The sequence below is a fragment of the Asterias rubens genome, chromosome 3 (assembly GCF_902459465.1).
Source record: "Asterias rubens chromosome 3, eAstRub1.3, whole genome shotgun sequence".
NCBI classification, from domain to species: Eukaryota; Metazoa; Echinodermata; class Asteroidea; order Forcipulatida; family Asteriidae; genus Asterias; species Asterias rubens.
The window spans coordinates 1,396,855-1,411,020 of record NC_047064.1 but is presented as its reverse complement, the minus strand read 5'-3'; the positions used below and the strand labels follow the sequence as shown (position 1 = coordinate 1,411,020).

Below are 14,166 nucleotides of genomic sequence, written 5' to 3'. Positions count from 1 at the left end.
GTAGGGATGTAGAAAACATATCTATGAAAGAAAAAACTTAAAATATCATTAAAGGTGACACAAATTTCGTCAAAGTTAGGTATGTCTATATACACGCACTCTGTATACACCATGTGGCTTTATACAAGCGCTAATTTGAGACAATGTTTAATTAGTTGGGCTGAGCTAGTTAGTGATCTGAGATTATTTTTCCGCCTAGGAGATGTTGTCAGGATGTAACAAACATATCTATGAAAGAAAATATCAAAATTTCATAAATTAAAAGTGACACAAATTTCGTTAAAGTTAGGTATGTCTATATACACGCACTCTGTATACACCATGTGGCTTTATACAAGCGCTAATTTGAGACAATGTTTAATTAGTTGGGCTGAGCTAGTTAGTGATCTGAGATTATTTTTCCGCCTAGGAGATGTTGTCAGGGATGTAACAAACATATCTATGAAAGAAAATATCAAAATTTCATAAATTAAAAGTGACACAAATTTCGTTAAAGTTAGGTATGTTTATACACGCACTTTGTACATTATAGGCTATATACACGCGCTAATTTGAGACAATCTTTAATTAGTTGGGCTGAGCTAATTAGTAATCTGAAATTATTTTTCCGCCTAGGAGATATGGTCAGGGATGTAACAAACATATCTATGAAAGAAAATATTAAAATTTCATAAATTAAAGGTGACACAAATTTCGTTAAAGTTAGGTATGTCTATACACGCACTTTGTATACACTATGTGGCTATTATACACGCGCTAATTTGAGACAATGTTTAATTAGTTGGGCTGAGCTAATTAGTGATCTGAGATTATTTTTCCGCCTAGGAGACGTGGTCAGGGATGTAACAAACATATCTATGAAAGAAAATATCAAAATTTCATAAATTAAAAGTGACACAAATTTCGTTAAAGTTAGGTATGTTTATACACGCACTTTGTACATTATAGGCTATACATGCGCTTATTTGAGACAATCTTTAATTAGTTGGGCTGAGCTAATTAGTGATCTGAGATTATTTTTCCGCCTAGGAGATGTTGTCAGGGATGTAACAAACATATCTATGAAAGAAATATCAAAATTTCATAAATTAAAGGTGACACAAATTTCGTTAAAGTTAGGTATGTTTATACACGCACTTTGTACATTATAGGCTATATACACGCGCTAATTTGAGACAATGTTTAATTAGTTGGGCTGAGCTAATTAGTGATCTGAGATTATTTTTCCGCCTAGGAGATATGGTCAGGGATGTAACAAACATATCTATGAAAGAAAATATCAAAATTTCATAAATTAAAGGTGACACAAATTTCGTTAAAGTTAGGTATGTCTATACACGCACTTTGTATACACCATGTGGCTATATACAAGCGCTAATTTGAGACAATCTTTAATTAGTTGGGCTGAGCTAATTAGTAATCTGAGATTATTTTTCCGCCTAGGAGATATGGTCAGGGATGTAACAAACATATCTATGAAAGAAAATATCAAAATTTCATAAATTAAAAGTGACACAAATTTCGTTAAAGTTAGGTATGTCTATTATACACGCACTCTGTATACACCATGTGGCTATATACAAGCGCTAATTTGAGACAATCTTTAATTAGTTGGGCTGAGCTAATTAGTAATATGAAATTATTTTTCCGCCGAGGAGATGTGGTCAGGGATGTAACAAACATATCTATGAAAGAAAATATTAAAATTTCATAAATTAAAGGTGACACAAATTTCGTCAAAGTTAGGTATGTCTATACACGCACTTTGTATACACTATGTGGCTTTATACAAGCGCTAATTTGAGACAATCTTTAATTAGTTGGGCTGAGCTAATTAGTGATCTGAGATTATTTTTCCGCCTAGGAGATGTGGTCAGGGATGTATTATAGATATGTATAAAAGAAAATATTAAAATTTCATAAATTAAAGGTGACACAAATTTCGTCAAAGTTAGGTATGTACCCGAACTTTGTACATTATAGGCTTTATACACGCGCTAATTTGAGACAATGTTTAATTAGTTGGGCTGAGCTAATTAGTGATCTGAGATTATTTTTCCGCCCAGGAGATATGGTCAGGGATATAACAAACATATCTATGAAAGAAAATATCAAAATTTCATAAATTAAAGGTGACACAAATTTCGTTAAAGTTAGGTATGTCTATACACGCACTTTGTATACACTATGTGGCTATTATACACACGCTAATTTGAGACAATGTTTAATTAGTTGGGCTGAGCTGATTAGTGATCTGAGATTATTTTTCCGCCTAGGAGATATGGTCAGGGATGTAACAAACACATCTATGAAAAAAAATATTAAAATTTCATAAATTAAAGGTGACACAAATTTCGTCAAAGTTAGGTATGTCTATACACGCACTTTGTATACACTATGTGGCTTTATACAAGCGCTAATTTAAGACAATCTTTAATTAGTTGGGCTGAGCTAATTAGTGATCTGAGATTATTTTTCCGCCTAGGAGATGTGGTCAGGGATGTATTAAAGATATGTATAAAAGAAAATATTAAAATTTCATAAATTAAAGGTGACACAAATTTCGTCAAAGTTAGGTATGTACCCGAACTTTGTACATTATAGGCTATATACACGCGCTAATTTGAGACAATGTTTAATTAGTTGGGCTGAGCTAATTAGTGATCTGAGATTATTTTTCCGCCTAGGAGATGTGGTCAGGGATGTATTAAAGATATGTATGAAAGAAAATAATAAAATTTCATAAATTAAAGGTGACACAAACTTCGTCAAAGTTAGGTATGTTACCCGCACGTTGTACGTACATTAAGTGGCTATACACATGCTAATTTGAGACAATGTTTAATTAGTTGGGCTGAGCTAATTAGTGATCTGAGATTATTTTTCCGACTAAGAGATATGGTCAGGGATGTAGAAAACATATCTATGAAAGAAAAAACTTAAAATATCATAAATTAAAGGTGACACACATTTCGTCAAAGTTAGGTATGTTACCCGCACTTTGTACCTAATTTGGCTATAACGCGCTAATTTGAGACAATGTTTAATTAGTTGGGCTGAGCTAATTAGTAATCTGAGATTATTTTTCCGCCAAGGAGATATGGTCAGGGTTATAACAAACATATCTATGAAAGAAAATATTAAAATTTCATACTTTAAAGGTAACACAAATTTCGTCAAAGTTATGTTCGTCACCCGCACTTAGTACTTTGTTTGGCTATAAACGCTTCTAATTAGAGTCAATCTTTAATTAGTTGGGCTGAGCTAATAAGTAATCTGAGATTATTTTTCCGCCCAGAGGATATTGTCAGGGATTTATCAAACAGATATCCGAAGAAAAATTTCGCAATTTCATAATTTAAAGGTGACACAACCCCTGGTACACCTATACATGTAGCAAGAACCGTCTTTGTGTTGATAATGCATCCCTGATGGTTTCGACTTGTAATGACGGTCGTTTGCGGAATTTTATTATTTCGGTGCTGAGGATAATTTCGGTGCTGGGCCCGATTTGGTGTTGGGCCCAAACATGGTGCTCACTTCAGCCTGGTGTTGAACCAAGTAGGGTACCAGATTGTTACATTTTATCAGAAAAGTCCATTTTTTACGGGGGGGGAGTTCTTTACTTGTAAACTATCTTCCTTGAAATAAAAACAAATGATCCTTATTTTTTTTTCTCAAATAAATAGCGTACTTTATATCAATTGGGTAAATTGTAATTTGAATAAAGTTCGTATTATAACCCAAGAAGTACATCAGCTGTATAACTATTTAAACTTTACCCCCATATTTTGTTTTCGTCCACAACCAAATCACATGATATGCTATACAGAAAAGAGTCTTTCTGCCTATTGAGTCAGAAAGGACCGAAAACTTTCTCTACAAATTGCCTGATAAATTTATTTTAGAGCTGCATAATTTCATCAGAATGGCTCATAGCAGTAAAGGAAAGCTCATTGCTGTTATAGGTGACGAGGTAAGAACAATTGTGTTGTTGAATTGATTGAAAATGATCGCGTTTAGACAGTTCTTCTGTTTTCACTCCGATCCGACCCGTCTCACCACTCTACTACGGGGGCAGGGCGTTGGATGGAGCGAGAGGGCTGCCGGTGGTGAGTGGATATTCTCGGGGGTGATTGAGCCGGTGGCCGCTGGACTCTGTTAATGTTGTGACCTGTGCATCTGGACTGTGGTGGGAAAAGTTTCCGTATGGCGCCACCACTTTTTCATTCGATGTGATAAAATATAGTATCTAATTTTTTTCTTGATTTCTTGAGTGAAAAGGTGGTGAAAAAGGTGGTGTCACCATGATGATATGGAAAGTAAATCCACTCTATATTTATAAAATAAACACGCAGTGATTTGACATGTGGGGGAACAGTACTTCTAGAAACTATAAGGCTCCCCCGTGAGCCTTATACAGGGGTCTAATTTTTGGCTAACGCTATATGTTTTTAAAATCGGCGTTGATAGAAGACCGTTAGCCACCAATAACTGAAGTTTCCTTTGACCTACACAACCAAAACTTTCCCCACACACTCAATTGTTGGGTGAAATGACAAAACATCTTAAAAAAATGCAATTTTCTGCTCGGTACTCACTGTTGTTTTTCTGCCTCATCGCACGTTTTTTGACTTCTTAATATGCTCTTTTTATAACGCTTTATATTTTTGGTCACCAAGCGCTAGTATTCACGCGGGCAACAGGCTACTAGATCGACAAACTGCCGAGACGCGGCCGAGTCAGACTGAACTATTTTGTAAAGGGGTGTTACAAGGCAGTGTGGCAGTGCGTGGGCGCTGTCCGATTACAATACCCGCTGTTCACGCATATAGCTTGCATGAACACCTCTTTCACAGAATGGTTTAGTCTACCTCGGCCGCAGCTCAGCAGTTCTTCAATCCAATAGGCTGGTACCCGCGGTTCAGCACTTGGTGACCAAAAAAATAAAGCGTTAAGCATAATATTGAGAAGTCAAAACACGTGCGATGCGACATATCAACCTGGGACATTTGTGACTGTGCTCCGGGATCTGGTAAGTTTTTGCCTTTTTTTTCAAAATATTTTCTCAATGGTGTTTTGAGTGTTATTCATTAGACATTGAGGATTAAGTTCGTGTTCATACAATTTGTGCCATAATTTTCGAAAGGGGTAAAAATGGAGCAAATCTGTTGACTAGCTGTCGAAATTGTACATGTTTGACCATTTCGCCCATTACATTCGAATTTGGCAGTCGGAAAGAGGGTTATGTTATCGCAACTACATCAACAACTGTTTATTTAAATGTAAATGGTCATTTTGGCACATGGTTGAAAATTTTATATCATAGATAGCAAAGCACCGAAACATGGTGGAGACACGAAAATTTGTCTGGGGCGCTATAAAGGTGCACAGTGCCCCACAGTTACTTGGTCTAACAGAATAGCAAAGCACCCAAACACGGTGGAGACACGAAAGTTTGTTTGGGGCGCTATAAAGGTGCACAGCGCCCCACAGTTACTTGGTCTAACAGAATAGCAAAGTACCGAAACACAGTGGAGACACAAACGTTTGTCTGGGTGCACAGTGCCCCAGTTACTTGGTCTAACAGAGCAGGCCTTGAAATAAACCCACAACCCACAACAGTTGCTGTGTTGCCATTGCAGGGTTCCAAAACAAACTTACATTTTCCTTATAGAAGTACCCCTTCACCATATGAGAGTTGTAGTACCCCTTTAAGAGCAAAGTTCAAAGTTCAAGGCCTGACAGAATGTACCAGGGATGCCAGTTTTCAGAATTGGCTTTTCCTTTATGTTTAATATTAAAAAAATCGCTGTTATGTTTTTGCTTCTGAGCGGTGGGGGGGGGGGGCAATTTTTGTTCAGGCTCTGAGGGAAAGAGTCACTGGCATCCCTGATGTGCACATAGATCACATCAGAGATATATGGTAGTTTATCAAATTAAAGGAAGTGTGAGTCAGACACAGCCTTTTTTCATCAGTGCTGCAAGGTTGATATACAATTTTTGTTTTCCGATCTCAGGATACATGCACAGGATTTTTACTTGGAGGAATTGGTGAATTGAACAACAAGAGACAACCTAACTTTATGGTTGTTGAAAAAGGTAGGCAAATTAATTTATTTTAAGTTTTCCTTTTAGATTAGAAAAATTGTATTGTATTGTTTACATTTACATTTTTTAGTGCTGCAAAACATAAAATAAATAAAAAATATTCACTTTTTTTTAAATTAAAAAAGGAAAGAAAGAGTTCCTCTTGGAATCAGATAATTTGACTAAATTCAAATAAGTAACAATGAAAATGTCTTGTCTTTTGTAAAATTATTAGTTTTCATATTTTTTATTTTAATAATAATTTGGGGCCAATTAGCCCTTGTAGCAATGGAGGGAGGTGGCTTTTCATAGCCTTTTTACATTCAAAAGTGTTATTGTTGTTGTTGCACGACCTTTTCTTGCACGGCTGTTTGTTTATTTAAAATTAAATGCTTTTAATCCTGTTCGTTCATCCAATAGATACAAGCGTCCATGACATCGAAGAAAGCTTCAAGAGTTTTTCCACCCGATCAGACATTGCGATTATTCTCATTAATCAGAACTATGCAGAGCTTATAAGACATCTTCTAGATGCTCACACGGAACCGGTTCCCGCTGTTTTGGAAATCCCTTCGAAGGACAGCCCCTATGATCCAAGTAAAGACTCCATACTAAGAAGAGCTAAGGTTGGTAGACGTTCCGCAGCTTCAGACCCCCTTCACCCAAACTGCAATCGCTGGTAGTTTTGGTACCCCTGTTTTGCCCCCCCCCCCCCAACTTTCTTGGCCCCCAAATGTGATTAGAAAAATGCAAAACTGAATGGTTTGATCATTAAATAGGCCCCTGTGCCTTCCCGAATTATGTCTTTGCCCCTGCTTTCCCCCCTCCCTCCCCCCTCCCTCCCCCACCCCAATGAAATGTCTTATAACACTACTGTAGACGATAGATTAAGTTTTGAGGCTAAGTATGGCAACGATTTTTGTCAAACATACCAGAGGGGAACTAGATGTTGCAAACCCGCTTACCAACCAAAATGATGAGTGGTATAAATGACACGTATTTTTAGGGCCCCTCTGCCTCGTTTTTGACCCCAGCAGAATCTATCCCAAATGATGAGATCACGAGGTTTGAGACTGAGCTAAATAAATAAGATGACCACATGGGAAGGCGACCACATCAGTTAAGTTAGTATGTTTGTTTCTTTCTCTCTTTGCAGGGAATGTTCAGTGCGGAGGACTTCAGATGAAGTAACATTAGATTGCAATAACTCTTGGTCTGGAGACTGACACAATTTAACAAATGGAGTAATATCATTCTAAAAAGTAATACCAACTCAATATCTGTCTTTGAAAATGTTCGAAGGGCAAGGCCACTTTCATTTTGCAAAGTGCACTTCTATTGGAAAATCTTTAAGTCAATTGGAAGCTTATGAAGAATTTGGAATCTCAAAGATTATGAGACGAAAATTATTTTCGCATGCAAAAACGTATTTTCATGACATTGTTTTACTCATTTCTCAAAAACAACAGCACCTCGGCAACTAATATTTTAAGGTACGCTTTATACTATCATTATCTTCAAACGGTGTAAGTTTAATGTAAATCTGTGGACTTTGTGTTTTGTGTTACAAAAAGTACCCAAATACTTTAAAAATAGAATCACAAGATAGACGTCTTCAATATTTTTGGTTTATTTATTGTCTCCTGAAGTGCTACTTGAGTGAAAATCATTAATTTAAATCATACATTTAAAATAAATTTTCTGCATTTGTTCATTTGATGAGTAGATGATTTGAGACATTCCAGGTAAATGAAAAGGGACAGTAAACTATGTGTAAGGTTTCAGGTTTTGAAACTTCTTCAAAATTAATTGGAATTTTTTTAAATGTGGTATATATTTTATGTTTATGTGATTGTAAAGGTACTAGAAATATGTATTAAGTATTAAAGGTAAAAAATATTGATAACAGAATTAGGCTTTATGGTCATGATTTTGTTAAAAGCAAAGTAGTCTTTTGTTGTGGAAGAATTTGTTGGACAATGCAAACGAGCCACATTGTTTCACCCTGCTTGTGTAGTGTCATGGTCGAGTGGTTAAGAGCATCAAGTTTAAGTTCTGGGTTAAGTCATTGGGGTGTGGGTTCGAATCCTGGCCACGACACTTTGTATTATTAAGCAAGAAGCTTTACTACAATTGCTTCTCTCCTCCGAGGGGAAAAATAGTTACCTGCGAGGATAGAGGTTGATATTGGAGCGTCACGTCAGCCCTAGGCTGTAAATATGGTCACTGGGAGCTGAGAAAGATCAAAGGAATGTTATTTGCCACATTACCATGCCAATAATGCTAAATGCTAATCCTAACCGACATAAAATCACTTTCAGCAGACATGTTCAAAAAAATTTTAATCTTCCATGCATTTTGTGAGAATATTAAATTTTGTATGTTATGAAGCAGCAGCACCTGTCAAAATTCAGTCGGAAACTACAAAACCTCAGCAAAAACCTGCAACAAGAATTATTAGGTACCGTCATCCTAGATTTGATTGCCAGAAAGTGATAACAAAAATGGCCCGAATTATCTCCAATTGAAAATTTTAAAGAAAGTGCTTTTGGTAAAAAGAAGTTATTCTATAAAAACAAAACTGTGGACACGCCCACTTCATGCGACCGCTCCGCTCGCCAAATAATTTTGTCAGAAGAGGGCGCCCTACTATGTTTACTTGTTCACGACACTGGGATGGCAAAAAACAGCAGAACAGCATATATTGACATCTCAGAAAACGGGAACATTATCGCAGATCATTCTGGAAGAAATGTTACATAAGGGTAAGTCATACATTATTTTGAAGGCAAATGGTTGTAACTTGTGGTACTTATTTGTTGAATAACAGTCATGAAAGAAAGGTTCATTTGAATTTGATTATTATTTTAAAATATATGGATGAATATGAATTATGATTCAACAATTCTACCTCCATGATTCAACAAAAATCTGAACTGAAGAAATCATTCTACGTCTCTAGACAATCGTAGCTATTTATTGCTATTTGGCTAGAGGGGTGATACATAACTTTTCCATAACTTTAAAAGGGTTTAAACCCGTCATCATTAAGTCTGTGAGTTGTAAAGAACTTAAAACATTTGTAATTTTATTTTTAGGGAAGTATTATCCACCCACCACCCCCCCCCCCCCCCCCCCCCCCAAGTTCTATTTTAAGCCGAGCTTGCCGTAGTTGCGAAAACGTAACCCTCCTCCCGACGGCTTCGCCGCCGGGAGGAGGGTTTATCGCAAATACTACTCCAGAGCGGAACGAACCTCAAAGTTCTAGTACTAGCTGAGTAGGCTAGATCCCCAGGGCTCGTCCCCCCTCCCTTCAGAGTTCAAGCCCTAAGCAAAGGGCCTTATCCAAAAATCAGGCCCCTGATGCCAACTACTTAAATACCAAGTCCTGACTACTCTGCTGAGTTCAATTTACATGTGATATTATAAGTTATCACATCACACAAGCGCGAGTGGAATACGGAAAAATATTTAGTGCTTCTGCGTCCCATATCCAATGAGGCCTTCGGCCTCGGTGGATATGGGACGCAGACGCGCTATATTTTCCCCATTTCCAAGAGCGCGCATGTGATAACATATTTATCTTCAAGCAAACTTGGCGCGTGTCATAGAACACACAAGACGCAGGTAGTGATATTAGCCGTGCAATACAGGTTTTTATCACCACTCCATTCTGCGAATCTGATTGGAGGATTAGCGCGTACTTGAAGATAAAAATGTTTATGCTAACACATCAATAGAAACAAATATATGGGCTTGTTGTAGCTCGATCAATCAATCATTTATTTGTTGTGTACCGTTATCAAAACTTATTCCATTTTCCGTTTCTTGTGTTGTATTTTGGCAGGTTGAATTGACTCAGCGCCTTACTATAATTATTGAAAATGTGGCAGGGCAGTGGATACTTCTAGAAACTATAAGGCTCCCCCGTGAGGGTCAATGGTTTCTAGAGTAGAAGTAGGCAGTGGAGTGAAGTGACGAACAACATCAAGTACCTTTACCTTTTAGAATTATACCAGAAGTAAGTTTATAACTGATATTTTTACTAGACTGTGGTATCGAGGTTTCGTGACACAAACATTTACAACAGAACACTTTCATGTTTTTTACCAAGTCGTCCATGTAGCCTTAAATGAAGATGGTAAGACATCAAACTCCACGTAGAGACACAGTCTCCAACTCGCCTTTACATCAATCAGCATATATTGGCGACTACATCAATATCCAATCAATTCTTGCCATCCCTGAGAATCGAAAGAACATCAACCAATTAAACCATCTTGGTTGCTCACCGCTCCGTCTCGCTGCAACATCAGGCGAGGAAGCCTGTGTCATTTTTCTCATCGCATTAGGAGCAGATGTGAATATCCCCGACATCAAAGGACAAACTCCGCTATTTGTTGCCGTCAAAAACAACCACCCAAGGTGTGTTGAGGCTCTGCTAAGCAAGAGTGCAGACCCGAATGGCAGTCCAAAGTGTCTGAGCACCCCAGTTTACATCGCTGCTATGCAGGGACTTGACGAGTGCTTAGAGCTACTGCTACAAGCTGGAGCTGACGTTAACTGTTCCTTAACAAAGGGACAGTGGGGAAACAACACTCCTCTTCAAGTGAGCTTCACCTACCGTCACCAGAAATGCTTTCGTATGCTCCTGTTCGGAGGAGCAGATCCAAACTGCCGACTCACCGATAAGGACTTGGAGTCTAACCCATCTCTGTTAGATGCTGCTATTCACTGGGGTGATATTTATTTTGTGAAGTTGTTGTTTGAGTTTGGAGGAAAGATGACAAACAACAGCAGGAGATGGAAATCCAAATGTTTTGATCAAAATCTGAGGTCGGAGGAGAACCGTGAACTTGATGCTTACGTCACCTACATGAAAAGTAAGTTACATCTTGACTTTGTCAGGGAATGGCATGTTTATTAATTTCACAAAGCACTACTATTAAATGATAATAATAAAGACTTGTAATGCGCACATTGCTGGGTGTTCAAGGTGCAGTAAACCAAAAACAAACAAAAGAAAACAGACACAACCAAGTTAGCCCTTGAAAACCTGTGACATAAGATTTATAAGTTTTGAGAAGAGATTTTAATTTTGTGGTACAATGACAAGATCTAAGATTAGGTAGTAGAGAGTTCCAGATGCGTGGTGCAGCTAAAGAGAAAAGGCTTGATATTCATCATTTAAGCCATTGGACACTTTCGGTAAACAGTGTTGTCCAAAGGCCCACTCTTCGTGTATCACAACTTATATATAAAACAATGAACCTGTGAAAATTTAGGCTCAATCGGTCATCGGAGTCGGGAGAAAATAACGGGAAAACCCACCCTTGTTTCCGCATGTTTCGCTGTGTCATGGCGTGTGTTTAAAATAAAATATCTGTAATTCTCGTTATATTGAGAATTGAGTTTGTTTTAATGTTTTTTCAAAAAGTAAAGCGTTTCATGAAATAATATTTCAAGAGAAGTCTTTCACCATTACCTTCTGTAAACCCTGTAAGTTATTTGTAAATCTGTGAACTTTTTTTTTTCTTTCTGTTCCGAAAGTGTATAATGGCTTTAAGAGGAACGGAAAAGTTGATCTTTATTTTCCAATAGATAGAGTCTGCATGTTATTGGAAAAAAAAATAAAAATCTCTAACCTCACGTTACAGTGTTCTCGACTTCAAGTGTAAAATTTGCCAGTATCCAAAACATCAGATTGAATTATTCTGAGAAAACTTCTTTCAGTTTTCCTCCCCTCAATCTCAACGCAGTAATACTTTATTTGTTTACTTACAATCCCTTACCTCATCTTTCTTCTAGCACCTCGCAGCCTCGAGACCCTCTGTCGTTCAGCGATCCGTAGCAGCCTAGGTGTCAAAAGACTCTCTTCACTCAATGAACTACCGCTGCCTGCTACTCTGAGAAAATATCTGCAACATTCTGCATCATGAAGTGTCTCCACATGGGTCACTGTAGTTAGACCGCTCGACTTGCAATCATAAGGTTGCGAGTTTGAATCCTATCAAGCTATACAATTATTGCACCAATGACTAGAATAAGTATTGACGTCTATGTTCTGAATCTTAATTTCTTGATGTGTGCAATTCATAATTGTAGATTATTAGGTGTTGCCAGCTAAGTGTTTATATCCCCTTGTGGGAGTTTGCCGAGTCCCTTTGACGGGATGATCTTCTAAACATACAAACTAACCTTGTTAGCTTGTTAACCCTTCTTGAACCAGAGTGCTGGAACCTAATGATGTGGGTTCGAATCCTACCAAAGTAACCGCTGATTTCACAATGATTTGACTTCACAAATAATTATTAAGGTAATTCTTAATTTTCTGATGTGTGCAATTCATAATATAGACATAGACATTATTAAACAGATTAAAGCCCGGTTCATACTTCCTGCTAATGCAATGCGAATGTGACGTGACTTGATGTCAAAACTCTGTTTTTGATGCCATATTCGCAAGAGAGTTGAGCACAACTTAACTCACTGCGAATTTTTGTAATGACCGCAAAAAAGCACGACTGGCAAGTCTGCTGCCACCGAGTGTTCCCAAAAGTCTCCCATTGGCTGTTACGGCTTTGCAGATGGTTGGATAGCACATCATCATCACTTGGAATGGCAGCAAGTCATTATTTGCAAGTCCAAGTCAAATCACTAGTCATATTGGCCAGTCACAAGTCAAATCACTAGTCATATTGGCCAGTCACAAGTCAAATCACTAGTCATATTGGCCAGTCACAAGTCAAATCACTATTCATTTGGCAAGTCACAAGTCATATTGGCCAGTCACAAGTCGAATCACTAGTCATATTGGCATCACAAGTCAAATCACTAGTCATATTGGCCAGTCACAAGTCAAATCACTATTCATTTGGCAAGTCACAAGTCATATTGGCCAGTCACAAGTCGAATTACTAGTCATATTGGCGTCACAAGTCAAATCACTAGTCATATTGGCCAGTCACAAATCAAATCACTAGTCATATTGGCCAGTCACAAGTCAAATCACTAGTCATATTGGCCAGTCACAAGTCAAGCCACAAGTAATTTGTTCGCAAGTCAATGCCATGCCACAAGTCAAGTGGTCTAAACTCACAGAGCAACTCACAAGTCAAGTCGCACATTATTTAGTGTAGCTTTAATTTAATAAGCAGTCGGGGCCATGCATCAACTTAATGCACAAATTAAGAGATTTATACTATTGAAGTTGACTTGCTTGAATTTGCACCTGTACTACAGTGTATATTGGCAAGTATTTCTGCAGTGCCATGTATAAGCTATCGTGTACCAATTAATGGTCACTGGTGTGTAGGTTAGTTTGATTACCAGCATGCAATTTGATGCAGGCCTACTTATCATTCATGAAATGTTCTTTTTGGAGTTTAAATATATCCATCATTCCCTATATTAATTTCTCTAATTTGTAATTTGTCTATTTATCCCAGTCAGAGCATACTTCACGCGTGCCCAGTGCCCTTGCCTTGTCGATGGCAGACATGCATCAAGGCAATGGGCCTGATCAAAAGGACTCAATTTCATAGGTCCGAGCCACAAGCCAAATAAGGTCAAATGATGCAGTTGCGTAAATCTTAAAAATCAATTATGACATATATTTATTGATCAATATTATGACATTATTTACTTATGACATTATTTATTTTTTGTTATTGATAAAGAAAAGTTATTGTATTTCAAAAAATAAACTAGACTTTAGTATTTTTGTTAAAGAAATGTTTTGATGTTTTCACAACTTGGCCTTGTTACTTTAAGACCTTCTTGAACAAAATTATAGAAATGTTTTTAACCCCTTGTGATTGTATCAGATTTGAGCCCACATCCAACGAAAATGATTTACCAAATTTGAGCCCAGAAATTTTGAAAAAATCTGATAAAATTACAAGGGGTAAGGATTTTTGTCAAAACTAGGCTAAAATATGATCACAAGGGGTAAACCCTAGCATTTTTGTCATAACTGGGCAACAATCTGATAAGTAACAAGGGGTAGCCTTGCATTTTTGTCAACATTTTTGCCAAAATCTGATAAATTCACAAGGGATAATAAAGCCTTAATAA

The 14,166-nt window shown here is 37.4% G+C and overlaps 2 protein-coding genes across 2 annotated transcripts; both read left to right on the top strand.

The window, feature by feature from the left end:
* The first annotated feature begins 3,836 nt into the window (after nucleotides 1-3,836).
* LOC117288147 (V-type proton ATPase subunit F-like) lies at nucleotides 3,837-7,560 on the top strand. Its single transcript, XM_033768857.1, has 4 exons — nucleotides 3,837-3,976; nucleotides 6,021-6,102; nucleotides 6,511-6,716; nucleotides 7,247-7,560. Exons 1-4 carry the CDS (start codon nucleotides 3,929-3,931, stop codon nucleotides 7,274-7,276), a joined length of 366 nt encoding a protein of 121 aa, XP_033624748.1. The 5' UTR covers nucleotides 3,837-3,928; the 3' UTR covers nucleotides 7,277-7,560.
* A 1,189-nt stretch (nucleotides 7,561-8,749) lies between these two features.
* LOC117288146 (ankyrin repeat and SOCS box protein 1-like) lies at nucleotides 8,750-14,166 on the top strand. Its single transcript, XM_033768855.1, has 3 exons — nucleotides 8,750-8,855; nucleotides 9,938-10,973; nucleotides 11,899-14,166. Exons 2-3 carry the CDS (start codon nucleotides 10,223-10,225, stop codon nucleotides 12,027-12,029), a joined length of 882 nt encoding a protein of 293 aa, XP_033624746.1. The 5' UTR covers nucleotides 8,750-8,855; nucleotides 9,938-10,222; the 3' UTR covers nucleotides 12,030-14,166.